The 17,239-nt window shown below is 40.5% G+C and overlaps 1 protein-coding gene across 15 annotated transcripts in view; it reads right to left on the bottom strand.

Moving 5' to 3' along the window:
* LOC112645817 (LIM domain containing preferred translocation partner in lipoma) overlaps positions 1 to 17,239 on the bottom strand; it is a 670,895-nt gene that overhangs the window by 432,513 nt on the left and 221,143 nt on the right. For all 15 annotated transcript variants that reach the window (XM_035710426.2, XM_049105701.1, XM_049105702.1 and 12 more), the window contains one exon: positions 15,244 to 15,451. In XM_035710426.2, the coding sequence (XP_035566319.1) occupies positions 15,244 to 15,436 (193 nt within the window). In that variant the 5' untranslated portion in view covers positions 15,437 to 15,451. The remainder of the gene's footprint in view (positions 1 to 15,243; positions 15,452 to 17,239) is intronic.

Here is a 17,239-nt window from a genome sequence, read left to right as displayed (position 1 = left end):
AGAGACTCTGGCCAACTGGGTTAGGCAATGGCCTCCTTGAATCAAAACCTATTGCTCCTTGAGGCTCGCATAGCTGTCTTGATTAGACACAGCGGCAGGCTCCAGTTGAAGGGACGATTCTTCTTTTCTGAAGGGAGGTAGAATAGAGTAATTGCCAGATGTTTGCAATTTTAGCTATAAAAAGATGGCTGCTTTCCATTCCTGAGTATGTTGAATCTTTTTTTTTTTTTTTCCTTTCTACCCAAGCTATTGTGGTTCACTAAAATAGGCCACTGCACTGATGAATCATCATTCAAAACTGCAATAATGGAAGCAGAACAAATATGACATTTTAAAATCACATATAAGAGGAATAAGTAAAAATGTATGGGTAATAGTTCTATGCTAAGCAACAGAAAACATGCTGCAGTATAAAGAACCTGATTTTGGTTCAGAAGAGTTATTCTTGCATCTCTTCTTGACTACCGTCTACCTGTAAGACCAGGTACAACCAATCTTAACATGGAGACTTGATGTCGACAACTACTAAATGGGGTCACTCTCCCTGCCTGGCATCCCTCTCAGAGGAAAGAACTCATGCCTTATCCATCTCCATACTGTGCTTTGCATATGTACTGCCCAGAGGAGATGTGCAAATATATATGGTAGGAAGGTATATCAAAACCATACATCATGATATAATTCCATACATGGTATATAATGTATCGTATAAGCATTATATTTTCTGATATTATTATCAGAAACACCACCACCGCCACCATCATGAAATATTTCATTCTCTCTTCAAACCGTCTCCCTTAACTCTGGTAAGAGAAAAATGGAAATCTGACTTTTATTTAATTAAGCAGCATCAATATAACTAACTGGGTTGAGACACTGGTGACCTCTTAGCCAAGGGATGTTATCTTTCGTAATGAGTGAGTTAAGCATCTCTTTGAGGATCTGATGACATATAGACCCTTTCCCTGAAAAAGACATACACATGGACCAAATGTAAATACAACTTCAGGAGACTTGCAAAATCACAAATACGAATGCCAGAGATGAATGGGAACCAAGATAAAATTTCTAATTAATGATTGTTTCCTCTAAAAATATAATTAATAGCATCTCTAAAAAATTAAATAAAATAAAAAATTCTCTCTGCCTCATTTGATGTTTTGGAAAACAAACAATTTTAAAAATTAATAAAAATCACTAGTTTAAATAGTTTGATTTATATGATGTTTATTGACATTAGTATCCGTATGATAGTACAATAATAAAAATGCTCCTTCTTAAATAGACTACAAATATGAATCTACTTGTTTTTTGTTACAACATACTTCAAGTAAAGTCTCTGAGAAATATGTTCTACAAATTCAAAATAGGACATATCAACACATCAGCAGTCAAGCAGGGAAAAAATAAGATAATCATAAAACATCAACATAGAACGAAAAAGGATAAAACTAAGGTTATTATCTTATTTCTTAAGTAACTTATTTATTTGAAAGAGAGGGAAAGAGAACATCAGCAAGGAGAAAGAGAGGGAGAGAGAATCCCAAGCAGACTCCTCATTGAACTCAAAGCCCAAAGCAGGGCTTGATCTCACAACCCTGAGATCATGACCTAAGCCAATCAAGAGTCTAAAGCTTAACTGACTACACCACCCAGGCACTCCCAAAAACTAAGATTATTTTCAAAAACAGCCAGCAAGAGTTACATTTGGACAATAATGATTTTTAAAAATCTATGGACGAAAAACTATGGATTATGACTCCCAGATCTAATATTCGTGCTTTAATTTTAATAACAGCAGCAGTAACAATAGTGGCTTCTACTGAGACAGCTATTATTTTGTATGATACTCTACCAACACATTCACTGGATTTTGAAAATGACTCTGAGATATATATTTTTAAGATATATATATATCCATATATGTTTATATATATATATATATATATCATATATATATGGAAATATATACACACACACACACACACACACATAAACAAATTGAGACATCTTAAACTAGTTAGCCAAAGTTCCTAGAGAATTAGGGGTAAAATCAAACTTAAACCCAGATCTATCTGATGCTGGAATCTCCGTGCTTAAGCACTGCCTGCCCTGAGTCTTCCCTCTTGAAGCCTTCCAATTTTGTCCTGGCCCCAAGTACATTCTTCTTTCTGAGACCTCCAGGAAAATAATTATAGAACCACTTCACAGAATTTACAGCTAATATTGTTAGGTAACTCATCTTTTTCATGTCAAGTTTCTAATAAAAATATAACCTGCTGAAGGACTAGGATGTGTTTGTACTCTTCTCCTATCACTTAGAGAGCCCTATTCAATAAAAATGGCATGAGGTGTATCAGAATCATCCCTGCTGAAGGAATTGGAATAAACTGCAGAGGGTGAGGTTCGACAAAGTAAAATCCATCTAGCAGGGACCATGTGAAATGGGCATGTAGGACACCTCAAGGTCAAATGGTGTTATTTCCAGATACATATCATGTATTGGCCATCATTCCTAGTAAATAATTTTTATAAAGGAAGCACCTAATAAAATCCAAATAGCTATTACATATATGAACATACATCAATAACAAAAACAGCAAATTTAAATGTCATTTTAATTTTAATGCCAATAAAACTACCAATGATACCTAGTAAGTTTAAGCAAGATGATATAATTCACCTGAATTAATGGACATTTCAAATGGTTATTCAAGAACTTTCTGAAAAAAATTTCTTGGTAATGACTTCTTAAGATTACTTGGCTGTTTTATACCTCTGTATACACCCATGCACAGGTAGTTTTTGCATGTTATTTGGATGAATTCAATTTTCAAACAGCAATGAATGGTAGTAATTGGAGAAAATAACAGTGATCAGTTTTTGCTCTTTTAATACAAAATACTAATAGCATTAACACAAGACGCAGTGCAGTCCTAAGGGAAAAAACTCTATACGCGGAATTAGGAGACAGGGATTCAAATGCCAGCTTTGCCCTATGCTGGATGTTTCACTTTGTATTATATTCTCTGCAAATTAAGGCTGATGATACCTACCATTTACAACATAGCTAAAAAAATTAGGTTAACAGTAAAGCAGAGTGGCTTTCAGATGAAATAGGCTAATAAAACTACTAAAAGTTTTTCCCACCCTTTTGACAATGTTCTGCCAGACAAATTGTTTTAGTGATGGTAATAATCAGTGATTACTACACAGTGGTTATTAATATTAGGAATATTTTACTTAAGGCAAAGTACAAAAATTTGGTAACATGTGGCTTCTTCATTTATGAGACTCACTGGGGGGTCCTCTGGATCTTAGATTTTTCATTTGTCTTTAGGAACTGTAATAATGTAGGAACCATAATAATGTTACAACATATTGTGGTGACTGAACTAGATATTATTATTTTTTTTTTGAACTAGATATTATGTGGGAAAGGAATCTGAAATGAATTCACACACACACACACACACACACACACTACACACACATCTTTAAAGTGGCACTTTGTAATGAATATTTCATAATAAAACCCTTCTTTCATTGCTTCCTATTTTCTCAGGATCACTCAAAGTAGAGATAAGTAAGAAAGCAACACATAACAAAGCAACAAAAAGATTTCAAGTTTCCTCACTTCACACGTGTTTGACTAGGTAAGTAAGGCTGGTTTGATCCAAATTGCGGAGTGCTTCTTTTCCCCTTCTTTTTTGTCTTAGCATCTATCTACAAAGAAATATTTCACTCTCAAGCATGACAGACACTTGGGGAGAAATGGTACAATCTTTCTGCCCAGGACCAGCAGGAAGATGCTTCTTGCCATGGTGTGATAAGGTCAGCATGCTCCTGTTTCTTGGTGCTTCCTCCTTGTAGCTATCCAACATTCTGGAGCTGTTCCTAGAACTGTATTTTAGAGCATACTAGATTTTCAGTCTACTCATAATGAAGTTCCTGTGCTCCTATTGCAAAGGGACTTGCAGAAGCCCAGATTCACGGCCTAAAAACATCAGCAAAAGGCTGCCAAAATCACGAGGCTGAGAATGGGAATCGTTCTCGACTCTTGCACATGCTATTCCCTTTGCTTGGGGTGTCATCCTGTTATCCACCCTTTACTGCTTGGCACACAACTAACCCATTCTCTAAGACTCTGTTCAGATGTTCCCTCCTCTGTGAAGCTTTTCCCAATTTCTCCTATAGCACATCCTTCATATTCCTTTACAGCATATAGTTTACAGACCTTTACAGAGATATGGTGCCTATTATATGTCTATCCCTGTAGCAAGCCATCTATTCTGTTTGAGATCAGCAATATACAAAGTAAAGAACGGATAGTATTGGAAAATACTGGTGGTCAAAGTGCTAGAAAGCTTGAGGTATCACATCTCAGGTACTCTTCTGTCCCTAGAGCTATGCACAGACTTCCAGTCTCTAGATACAGTAATTTTAAGAAAAGATGATAAAAATATAATATCATGATATTTTTTTCTCTTTTGCAGCTCCTAGGGTCAATCATTGTTCCAGGGTATGATTTCTTTATATGGTATATTTGCCCAAAGCCTCAAGTGTTGGATTTATTTTTATAATATCCATAATGAATCCATTTATAGATGATTTACATAGGCCTGTCATGACCCAAAATCAGCTGAGATTTCAGGCATCACTACCTGAAGTAACACAATAGGAAGTGCTCTATAACACAGAAGCCTGGGCATTGCTGAAACATTCTAGAAGAATCTTTTTTTTTTAATCTTTTTACTTCCATCTTAGGATTCCAATTAAAATTCCTTGAGACATATGCAGAAAACTCTGTTATGATGAAAGCACAGAGGGAAAAGCACAGCAAGGTGAAGAATGATTTGAGTCCCTGAACCTCTACATTGTTCACATGATAAAGGATACTTAAGACTTCAAAAGCCACTGTCATTAACTAAGAAGAGTGTGTACCCACAGGACCTGCAGAAGATTCAAAAGGCATTAAAACACCATTCCCTGGAGTTATTGAAATAAATGAATGGTTCCCAAACTTTCGTTGAGCCACAATCAGAATTATCTGGGGAGCTTTGTTTTGTTTCTGTGCAGATGCCTTGAGATGCTAAATCTGTAGTGGTGACATGAGACCCAGAGTTGATGTGTTTTTTCTTTTTAAAAAATGTTCCCCAGGGTACGGGGGTGGCTCAGTCAGTTAAATGTCCAACTCCTGGTTTCAGCTCAGGTCATAATCTCAGGGTCATGTATTGAGCCCTGCATCAGGCTCCTCACTCAGTGGGGAGTCGGCTTGAGATTCTCTCTCTGTCCTTCTCCCTCTGCCCCTCCCCTCCACTCATGCTTTCTTTATCTCTTTCTCTCAAATAAATAAATATATCTAAAAAAATGTTCTCCAAATCTTTCTAATGACTGGTCTGCTTTGAAAACTAATGTTTAAACCATACATTATAACAGTAATCATCAAAGTATGGTGCAGACAATTCAGTGTCCATGTAAGATGGCACTTAAGAGAAGAAATCATGTAGAAATCTGTATGTATGTATTTTTCTTATTAATCATGTAGAAATCTGTATGTATGTATTTTTCTTATTATTAAACTTTTTACTTTGAAATATAGATTCATAGAAAGTTATAAGAACTGAAGTTCTTAGACTCCCAGGTACCACTCATCCAGCATCTTCCAATGGTAGCATCCAATACAGGCAGAACACAAAATGGAAACCAGGAAATGCACATTGTTGTATTACTATTAGCTAGCTCTTACTCCATTTTCACCATTTTTTTTACCTACATTCATCTGTGTGTGTATACAGTTCTATGCAATTTGATCCCATGTATAGTCACCCAACTACCACCACAACCAAGATACAGAACTGCTCCACCAACACGAAAAGACTCCCTGTTGCTTTTTCTTGGTATGAACACCCACTCCCTGCCCTGCTCCATCCCTCATTCCTGTTCCCTAGCAACCACTAATCTGTTCTCCATCTCTAGAGTTTGTCATCTCAAGAATGTCTTATAAATGGAATCATACGGTATATGCAACCTTTTGAGATTGACTGCTTTTTTCATCAAGCATAATGCCCTTGAGGTCAATCTGGGTTGTCGCATGTATCAATAGTTGATTCCTTTTTATTGATGAACAGTATCACTGCATTGTTTGGAGGTACCAGAGTTTGTTGAAACATTTATCCATTGAAGGACATTTGGATTGTTTTTAGTATCTTGTCATTACGAAAAAATTTGCTGTGAACATTCACGTACAGGTTTCTGTGTGAACATAACTTTTCATGTCTCTGAACTGAACCTCCAGGAGTGCAACTGCTGAATCATATGGTTGGTACATGTGGGGAAAAAAGCTGCCAAAGAGTTTTATAGAGTGGTTATACCATTTGACATACTCTTACCAGCAGTGATCCAGTTTCTCCACATCTTTACCAGCCTTTTTTTTAAATCTTAGCTTTTTAATAGATGTGTAGTTATGTTTTATTGCATTTCTATATTTACTTTTATCTTCAAAAAAGAAATTAAGCTATGTTTAAATTTAAAATATGGAGTGACAATAATACTATAAATTTATAGAATTTAAACACAAAGAAGATTAAAGAGCACTTCACCAAAAAACCTAGCATTATTCACCATTCTGGAAGTCCACTACCTTCTTAAGGAATTTACTTCCACACTTGATGACGCTGACAGGTTACAAAATAAAAGAAATTTTGTTGACAATAAACAAACTTCTCTTTGTTCTAAAACATCTGATCCACTCTGTCCACATAAATTAATTCTATCACTGGAGCTTCTAAACAAGTCACTCAAAACACATCAGCAACACAGAACTGTGGTAACCATAGAAGGAATCCAGAGGATCAACCACTCACTATTCTGTAATACTGAATAAGCCACTGACCTTGGATCCCTTAAAACTGGGGTAATAACCCTTGCCTTCAATTCAGCAATTTTATTTGTTATTTACAGCACTCCTAGGGCAAAGGCTTGACACCTCCCAGAAATGTATTAGTGAAAATACTATTTTTTCAATATTACTTATTATGAATAAAAACAATTAGTTATCTTTATTATAGCAAGAAGCACATTCCATGAAGGCAAGAATTAATCCCTGTTTTGTTCATTTCCATTCATTCAGCCCCTAGAAGAGAGCTTGGCACAAAATCTGTTTTAAGTAAATGATTGTTGAATAAGCACACCAGAGCAATTCCTTAGAGTTGTAATGTATTTTCTAGCTTATAAAACATTTTCAGGGGAGCCTGGGTGGCTCAGTGGTTGAGCATTTGCCTTCAGCTCAGGTCCTGATCCCGGGGTCCTAGGAGAGAGTCCTGAATCAAGCTCCCCATGGGGAGCCTGCTTCTCCCTCTGCCTATGTCTCTGCCTCTCTCTCTCTCTCTCTCTCTCTCTCTTTCTGTGTCCCTCATGAATAAATAAATCTTTTTAAAAATCTTCATAATCATCATTATATTCGATGCTCAAACAACCTTGTAAGGTAATTAATATCTCCAGCTAATTTTATAAATTAAAGAAATGTGGAATAGAAAACTGTCATTATCAAGTTCAGGTGGTGAACCCTGAGCTTGACTGTAAATACCCTGACCCCCAAGTCAGCATGAACCTTGGCTTTTTGGAGTGTCAATAAGGCTTGTGAATATTTGGTAAAATCTAATGTCACCCAAGAAATTACAAATTCTTTTCTCTTCAGGAATATGTGATGTGAAGATCAAATTAATACAATTATTATTTGACCCTTTAATGAATGAACAGCTTGTACCCCCTTCCCCCTCTGCCAAGGGTCTGAGAATTAAAACTCATGTACAGCATTCTGCAGTGATAGATGAGGCTCAACATGCTTACCCTGTACCAGAAAAGGGGCATGCCAGTCAAACCCAAGCCTCATTAGAGTTCCTGATGTTTCAGTGACTTTGTGACTGTCCTTATGACAGACCATGCATAATTATAACAAATGTCTAAGAAGCTGCAATTGCTCTTGTGTGATTGCTGGCAACTTAATGAGACTGTCAGGACCACAGAAAGAAGATGTTCCCCATTTGTACCTGCAAAGTCGCAGGCCAGATTCACCTGTTTCACAGCAGGGCACAGAAACTACAGGACTCCAGAGACAAGCTAGCACACCGTGAGTTTAAATACTTAGCTATGGGATGCCTGGGTGGCTCAGCGGTTGAGCACCTGTCTTCAGCTCAGGGCGTGATCCCGGACACCCAGGATCGAGTCCTACATCAGGCTCCCTGCATGGAGCCTGCTTCTCCCTCTGCCTGTGTCTCTGCCTCTCTCTCTCTCTCTCTCTCTCATGAATAAATAAATAAAATCTTTAAATAAACAAACAAACAAATAAATAAATACTTAGCTATGACTGTTCAGAGTTCACAACTGGTACTCCTCCATTTTCTGCCACTTACTATTCTGTTTTCACACACACACACACACACAAAGTTTACTAACCATAAGAACAGAAGCTGCACCAAATTTGCCTGTAGGTTAAACACAAAAAATGGTAGGGAAAACCCATGCTATGTTATTTAACTATATTGCCATTGGTGGCCATCTGTTTCCCTCACATTTTAGCTTTTGTTGAGAAAATAAGTATGTCCAACCAAACCAGTTTACATCACTTCACACCACTACTGGCTACTTATCTACAAAGTATCAATGATCCACGACTCATCGATTCCTAGGAGCCAAGCCTGTCTTGCCTCTTCCAATCAGAGACAATAGAGATGCAGTGGGATGAGCACATGTGGGAATCCTGGACGTGGACCCCAGCTCAGCCCCCAACCCTTGGATACACTTGAGAAGCTATTCCCTTCCCTCTTAGACAGAGTTTTCACATCTGACAAATGGAAGAACTGGAATACATGATCGTCAAACTCTTCTAGTTCTGCCACTCCAAGACTTTGTAATTAATGCATGAAGAATGGCTCTGTCATGAAGGCAGAAATGAAGGAAGACTGGCTGCCTTCTCCTCCATGGGGGGTTCTGTTACATGTGACGGCATTTTGTTCTAGCTCCTCCGTCTACTGGAGATTAGCAAACTGCCTGTAACTATTTGCCTCCATGAAACGGATGAATAACCTCAGGGGAGCAGAAAGCATGGAGAGTTCTAATCACGAATTTCCAGGTTTAGAACCTTCACTGAATAGAATTCACTTCATTTATTCTGATTGTATTTTTCACGTCTCGGTGAGCCAATGTAGGCAAAGCTCGAAAGCAGAAGTCTTACATGTATTTACCTACAAGTGTAGAAGGCAATATATGTAGAAATTGTTTATGAGAAGAGCAACCATTTTGAAATTAATTCCAAGAAGAATCATGTAATAATAAAGTAATGGAGTTAGAGTTGAGGAAGCTGACTATCCCAACTTCCAATAAATAGAACCCTTTAACATCAGTAAGAGCCCCAGACATGAAAAGTAGAGGTTGGCTCTATTATTTTACTGACTGCGAGGCAAATAAATAAGTTCTTTCACTTCTAGTAGTTTACCGCTTGGCAAAATGTCAATCACATCTGTTGTAACTTACTCAGAGAGCCATGGCAGGAATCACCCTTGTAGAATGAAATGACAGTGAGTATGGAAGTATAGGATAAACTATAAGTGCTGTACGAATACAAAGGGATTCTACTGAAACAGTCCCCTTGAATTTGTACCCTAGGCAGTAGATTTTTCTAAAAATCTTCTATAAAAAATGTTTTTCAGGACGCCTGAGTGGCTCAGTGGTTGAGCCTCTGCCTTTGGCTCAGGTATGATCCTGGAGTCCTGGGATCCAGTCCCGCATCAGGTTCCCTGCAGGGAGCCTGCTTCTCTCTCTGCCTGTGTTGTGTCTGACTCTCTCTCTATGTCTCTTGCGAATAAATAAGTAAAATCTTTAAAAAATATATTTTTCAAAGGAACTTTAGAAATTGGAGAAAATAAACTTCAGGCTACAAGACAACCCAAAACTTAAAATTTGGAAATATTACAAGTGATTCTGTATGAGAATTTACTGTAATTATCACATTTCATTCGACCAGAGTATTAAAAGAGAAAAAGACTGTGTGTACGTGTGTGTGTGTGTGTGTGTGTGTGTGTGTATGTATTTCCAATTCCCAAAGTTGTAATGACAGGAAATTTTCAGAACCATCTCAAGAAAATAATGTATTAGCAAAGTAGGAAAGCTCACTGGTATCTACCAAGAATAGAAAAAGAAAGATCTATATACCCTGTCCTGCCATCAAAGTCTAAGGCTTTATGTTTTTGGTTTGGTTTTGTTCTTGCAAATTTGGAGAAGACAGAAGACCCAGATTATAGGATACAGAACATTACTGGCTAGTACTTGAAAGACCAGAAAAAAAAATGCATTATCTTGTTGTCCTCATCAGTCTAAAATAGAAGATAATGAGACAAAATCATACATACATAGCAACCATCCCACAAAAAAAAAAAAGAAAAAAGAAAAAAAAAAATAAAAAAAAAATGATACAGGCATTTAACAGTAAAAACTTCGTAAGAAGGCAAAACAATAAAAAAGATATATGGGCTCATAATCATATAGTACCAAACACGAGAAGGCATTTGGAAATGCAGGGTCACTCAGAGAGGACTGAGGAAATACAAATTCTTAAAGAATATCTGTGGAAAGTCTGAGAAAAATGGTAGCAAAACACAAGTATTTTAAGGCCTAAAGAGCAAGTAACTGGGAAAAAGAGCCCCCACTTCTCAGTGTGCCAAAGCCCTTTAGAGAAAGGTTATTAGCAGAATACATTGTAAAAGGAAATTATGACAGTGGGACTCCCAGCAATCTCAGTTGGGAGAGCCTGACTCTGGATTTCGGGGTTATGGGTTTGAGCCCCAAGCTGGGTGTAGAGATTACTTAAATAAATAAACAAATTTTTAAAAAGAGGGAGAAATCATGACATATGGGATCCCATAAATATAAGCTGATGTGCAAACATGTGGGTACTTAGCCACTCTTAGAATTTAAAAATGAGGGGCACCTGAGTGGTCAGTGGTTGAGTGTCTGCCTTCAGCTCAGATCGTGGTCCCAGGGTCCTGGGATCGAGTTCCGCAGCAGGCTCCCTGCTGCCTCTCTCTCTGTGTCTCTCATGAATAAACAAATAAAATTTTAAAAAAAAAGAATTTAAAAATGAGAAAGCAAACCCCAGACATTGCAGACATTATTAATGCCAAGGTAAGAAACAGAATTGAAAGCTTCCAGGCAGGGCAGCCCAGGTGGCTCAGCAGTTTAGCGCCGCCTTCAGCCCAGGGCGTGATCCTGGAGACCCGGGATCGAGTCCCACGTTGGGCTCCCCGCATGGAGCCTGCTTCTCCCTCTGCCTGTGTCTCTGCCTCTCTCTCTGTGTGTGTGTCTCTCATGAATAAATAAATCTTTAAAGAAAGAAAGCTTCCAGGCAGCAGTGGTTTAACAACTCCTGGACTAAAAAGCTTAAGGAGTGAGTACAGGAGGGTAAAAACAATCCAAACAGGTAGGTGGAGCTATAGAACCCTAACACCTGATAGGTAGCTGTGCAGCGGGGATCTGTGCCTGAAGAAGCAGGTTTACTTTGCTATGGGGCTTAAGCATAACCCGGAACATTACAGAGTACCTAGGATATGACAGGTATCCTGCTGGGTATCAGCAGGAGTAAAGGCATGAGTCAGGCATCCCTGCCTCCAAGAGCTCCTGGCCCACTGAAGGAGACAGGCTCTTTTACAAGGAAGGCACATCGTGCTAAGAACTCTATGAGGTAGATAAAGAGGTTATGGCATAGTGAGAAAGAGTCCTCACTAGAATACGGTCCAAGGTCCTGTATGACTCTGGACTCAGACAGAGAGGACCCGAGCTCAGCCCTGAGCAGACCACATACCTCTGAGCAAATAACTTCTACCCTCTGCCCTGTGCTTCTCACATTTACACCAGAGAGAGGTAGACTGTATCTTTTCTGCTAATTCTAACTCTTATGTCTTTGCAGGTAAGCTTCGTAGACGTCAGGCTCTGAACCAAGTTATGAGGGAAAAGACTCCAGGGGCAAGAAATGGAGGAGAGCATTACTAGTGGCAAAGAACAGGTGAGCTGAGGCATACGACCCTGGCATCTTCAGTACATAAAAACCGTGTTACCTACTGTCTGGGGACTTCGCTAATGGCACAGGACATTCAAAATGGATACCCCTGTCCCCCCCCCCCCAAAAAAAAAGAAGAAGAAAGAAAAGGAAAATGTTTATAAACTTTTAAAAAAATGTATAAAGATTTAAACAAAAACGAACACAAATGATGAAAGTGTTTAGCATAGCAGAGAATGCACTAACATTTAAATTATTTTTCTTTTTTTCCTAACATTTAAATTAAATAGAAAGTAAAGCAAACCTCACACTTCCAACAAATATCATGTCATAATACTGAGCAGATGAAGAGATGCAGCTTCATTTAAAAACAAAGTCTGAATATCCATGAACCTTTCCCCATATTTATCTTTAAAATGTATATATGCAAGGGAAATTTCTTCTTTCACGTATTCAAAAAAGGTTATATTAAAAAAAGAGAGAGAGAGAGAGATTGGCAGAATTGCAAGAAAGAATCAAGACTTCAGAAATTAAATGAGACTGAGTTGCTTCAAAGGCGGATGCCACATTCCAAACTGTTTATCGCAAGAGAAGAATCACTGAGCAGAGCACTCACCCATCCAGCCATCCGCCATCCATCCAAATATATACATACATGAGAACATACAGACATACATTTGACCATACACAATCCTTCCTACCAAAAACACAGTAGCATAATAGGAGCCAAGAGGAACATAAGGACGAGTGAGAAACCATGTCTTGTTGCTTAAATGGGGAAACAAAGCTTACATTCTTACAAGGAAGTATCCCCATCACATGGGGCGTGCATGCCACATATGCCAAGAGAGAAGAACAAGCAGTACAGCACCTGGGTAAGGACAACAGCCTTGCTTCAGAAACTGAAGAGCCACAAAACCATAGAGAATGTCACCTCTCCTCCCTAAACTCCCATTTCCCATTTTCCACGGGAAGAACATACACTTACCTCATAGGATTCTATGAGGCGGACATAAAATGATAGTGAAGCAGCACAGAATCTCACATAGACTACGACGTGCTGAACAATGACAGAGCAAGAGCAGGAAAAAAAAAAGCAGAAACGTGAGAGTCACAGAATCAGATGTACCTGGAACCCCAGGGAAGGGAATGATTACTTCGGATGTAGGCCATCTCTGGCCATTTTGGAGAGGGCAACCCAAGTAGGATGTTGACAGGTGACAAAATGGATGGAGGTGGAATGCTGAGAAAGAGCAAATGGCTGTGGGCTACAGAGTTTTGCACAGGCTGTCAGGGTCCCCAGAGAACGAGACAGGCAGTGAGCAAACCTCACAGAATCCAGTAAGGAGAGCAGGGCATCTCAAGAGCAGAGAGCCAGTCACCCAAGGGGCCAACCCACTGCAGGTCACAGCATTCAGGATGAAGGAGTCTGAAAGGAGACCACGACATGCTCCTCGGTCTCCCATATGTCATGGATTAGCCTACTTGATATAGGACCTGCCCCCATGTCACCCCTCAGGTGGGGGGCGGTCATCACAATGACTAAGCCTTCCCCATACATTTGCCTCCTGCTCCAGGAGGAAACCTATCTTCTTCCTTTCATGTTAGAAGGAAGTTGACTTCAGCTCTCCCCAAAGATGAGGAGACAAAATAACCATCCCCCAGTAAGCAAAGCAGGGAAAATATTGAGAAAACAAATAAGGAAGCCAACCTATGGTCTCTCCTGTCCTGGTGAGGGGAGATTCTCTTCCAAATCCCAACATGAGTCCTGCAATCACTAAAGTGCCACCACTGAAGAACAAAGAAAACCAGTACTGCTAAGTCTTGGACTGACTGTAGAGAGAATTTCCTTCAAGGTCTGTAAAACTCAGACACTGCCATGGGGATTAGTAGAGCACCAAGAGTGCCACTTCCTGTTTTTCCACAGTAGCTCTCTGATGGTCTTGCTGTTGCCTTCTCTGGAAAAAAGAATTCCCAAAGATCCATGGCCCCAGCTCTGGAGTGCACGCTGATGCCTGACTTCCCTACCACCTGTCTATGCGTCCAGCCCCCTCACACAAACCAGATACCTGGGTGAGGCCTTGACTCCAGAAGTCCTTCAATTCTAATGAGAATACCAAGAGTTAAGTGTTTCCTGGGGGCAGGGAGAGGACTAGGAGGAAAAGAGACAGGCTGAACTATACCACAGAGTGTGAAAGAGTCTCACAACCACTGCGGAAAGAAACACACTCATGTCACCCAAGAAGTAATAAGATACATCATGCCTGGCGAGGGTAACGTAAGGTCTTTTTTTTTGGGGGGGGGGGGGAATTGGGGGGAGGGGGGAGGGAGAAAACAGAGAAAGGGGTGCTCAATCTCCTTTCACTGTCTCTTCACTCTCAGCGTCCAGAAGTTTACCGTTTCTCCTCTGTTGTCAGTTATAAGTCATCGTTTCGCAGATTTGGATGAGCTGCTGACACTGATTGGTAAAAATATGGAAACTCTTCAACCAAACAGTACAGCACTCCTCATGCTGCCTGTGAGGCTCAATGTGTGAACACACAGGTACACGCACACCTGAGATGCGGAGCTCACGTGGCTCATCCAACTCCGCTTTATGCGAATTGAATGTTCTGCTGTTACAACCCCTAGAACTAGGCTTCGCTCACATCTGCCTGACACTTTCAACAAATGCAGATCTCACACAGCTCTCCAGACAACTTTATGCTACAGCAGCCTAGGTGAGTCCTAACAATTTTAGTCTTCACAATTCCAGGTGCCTCACTTCAAATGAGTTTCCCATCAGAGCACTTCTTGGCAGCACATGGGGACACATGTCTAACATCAAGAGGGAGGGGCAACTGGGTGGCACACAGTCTCCACAAGACAATGGGATGGGGTGGGAGATAACAGAGTAGAAGGGAACTGAGATGAATGAAGAGACCAGGGTTCTAGTTTCAGCTACAGCCCTAAGTCACTGAATAACCACAGCTGTAGAACCCCTAAGAGGTCTCACTTTCTTTATCCCTAAAAGAAATGTTGGCTTTGGTGGTTTCTAGATGTTTCTTTTGACTCTGACAGTCTATTAACTATGATAAGCACAATGAATTCTTGAGCTACTTTTTCCCGACAAAACATCATGAAAATAAATCGCTTTTATTATATTGAACTCTCCCACTTCGGATTCCCGACTCTAAAATCCTCCCACTTACCTTCACCACCAGGCTGCTTGTATGGGTTGTACTTGGGCTTTGGAGCAACTACTGGTGCAAACTTCTTGGGTGGTTGCTGTGTGGACACCGAAATGCTGGGGGTCCCAAAGGCATGGGTGGTCTCCATCCGAGCAGGCACATGGCCAAGGGGTTCACCGGTGCTTTTGGGTGGCAGCCAAGATGGGTGAGACATCGTTGGAATCTGGAACTAGAAAGAAATAAACACAGTCGGTTCACAAAAGCATGAAAATGGAGGCAACCGGCCTCAGTTCCACATTCTTTCCATCTTAATCCATACTTAGTGAAACCTTGACAAAGCTCTCTGAGAAGGAGGACAAAGAGAGAAAAAGTGAAAGAGAGGAGGAATAGAAGGAGGAAGATGAAGAAAAACTGACTTTCACTGGAGGAGAAAATAGCACAATCCAATCTTGAGCACCTCTTCTGACAATTACCTATTCAGTGTCTAACACTCTTCAGGAAATAGATATGATAAGAAATGGTCCCTAACCTGAAGAACTTTCTTTTTTTAAAAAAAGATTTTATTTATTTATTCATGAGAGATACAGAGAGAGAGGCAGAGACACAGATGCAGAAGAATGCTCCCTTCAGGGAGCCCAATGAGGGACTCAATCCCGGGACCTCAGGATCATGACCTAAGCCGAAGGCAGATGCTCAACCACTGAGCCACCCAGGCACCCCCAGAAGAAGTTTCTATGGGAGGAGACTCTGATCCCAGCAAGGCTGGAAAAAATCTTCACTTTTATTAATAACCTATTAAAAGGGATACCACACATCAAGTAAATCATGATTAAGTTACCTAAGTGAGGTGATACTGCCTAAGAGGGATCAAAATAAATAAAAGTGTTTCTGGGATGCAGAAAAAAAGGTAAGATTACTTCCGGCTGGGCACAGAATGCAGATCTCATTAATGAGATGTCCCTGAGACGGGGCCCTGAGTGCTGAGCAGAGGTCGGCCTGAACCAGGTCAACAACGTGGCACCATGGGCAGCAAAGAACACTTTGGTGTTCTGGGGAGGGAAGAAGGAGAAGTAGCTAGCAAACAAGTAAAACATGGGATGGAACCAAAGTACACACAGCTTTGCACTCTAGCCTGGGGAACCTGAACTTCATCAGTCAGCTTCAAGGAAGCACCAGAAGTTTATTCTTGAAACAATGGCCTAACCGGCTCCCATCAAGATGCTTTCAGATGATACCTCTGTAGGGGCAGTTATGCTCCCCACCCAGGGGCACCTGCAAATGGTGGGAGAAGGGAGGACCCTGTTTGCACAAAGCCTAGGACCACACTGGCACTTAGTAGCTAAGGACTAGCAATATTCAACACCTGTGATGAACAGGTCAGCCCCCCAGGACTAGAGAACATCTGTGAAAAACTAAACTAAGATCGGGCAAAGCAGCCCAGCCAAAGTGCAGTTCTGATCATATTACAATGCACTGTAAGAGGAAAGAAACATGCTGTCTTGCATGTCAGGGTAAGCCAGTCACCCCTCCAGGCAGCCTGCAGGCTGGGGCTGAGCCTCCCAGAAGGCTTGCCGAGGAGGAGGGCTCTCCAAGCCTGATTGCAACAGCTCTCCAGCACAGGGAGGCCCGGAAGGCACCCTGCACCGGCTCCCAGCCCCAAATCCACCCAGTAATTTATTAATTGAACTGAATTAATTGAGAGGGCTACATGATTACCTCCAGATGTCTGTAAAGACAAAGAACACTGGAAATGCAGGGAAAAATAAAGGCCAGGGAGAGACAGGGTGACAAAGAGGGATGGGGCAGGGCGTTGGCTAAGGTAGCATGGGGGGAGGGCCCTGACCTTGAATAGCCAGCCCCCTCCCCCACAGCACTGCCTCGGGTACCCCAACTCCCTTGAAATTAAGACAAAGCCTTGTTCTCCCTAACTCCCGAGTTTTAAGACAACCGATGAGCTAACACTACTAAAGGGTTTTATGTCCTATATAGTGGTATGCAAAGGAAGAGAAAGAAAACT

Source organism: Canis lupus, chromosome 34 (genome assembly GCF_003254725.2).
Source record: "Canis lupus dingo isolate Sandy chromosome 34, ASM325472v2, whole genome shotgun sequence".
NCBI classification, from domain to species: Eukaryota; Metazoa; Chordata; class Mammalia; order Carnivora; family Canidae; genus Canis; species Canis lupus.
The sequence above is the reverse complement of the archived record's forward strand: the minus strand, read 5'-3'. Positions and strand labels throughout refer to the sequence as shown.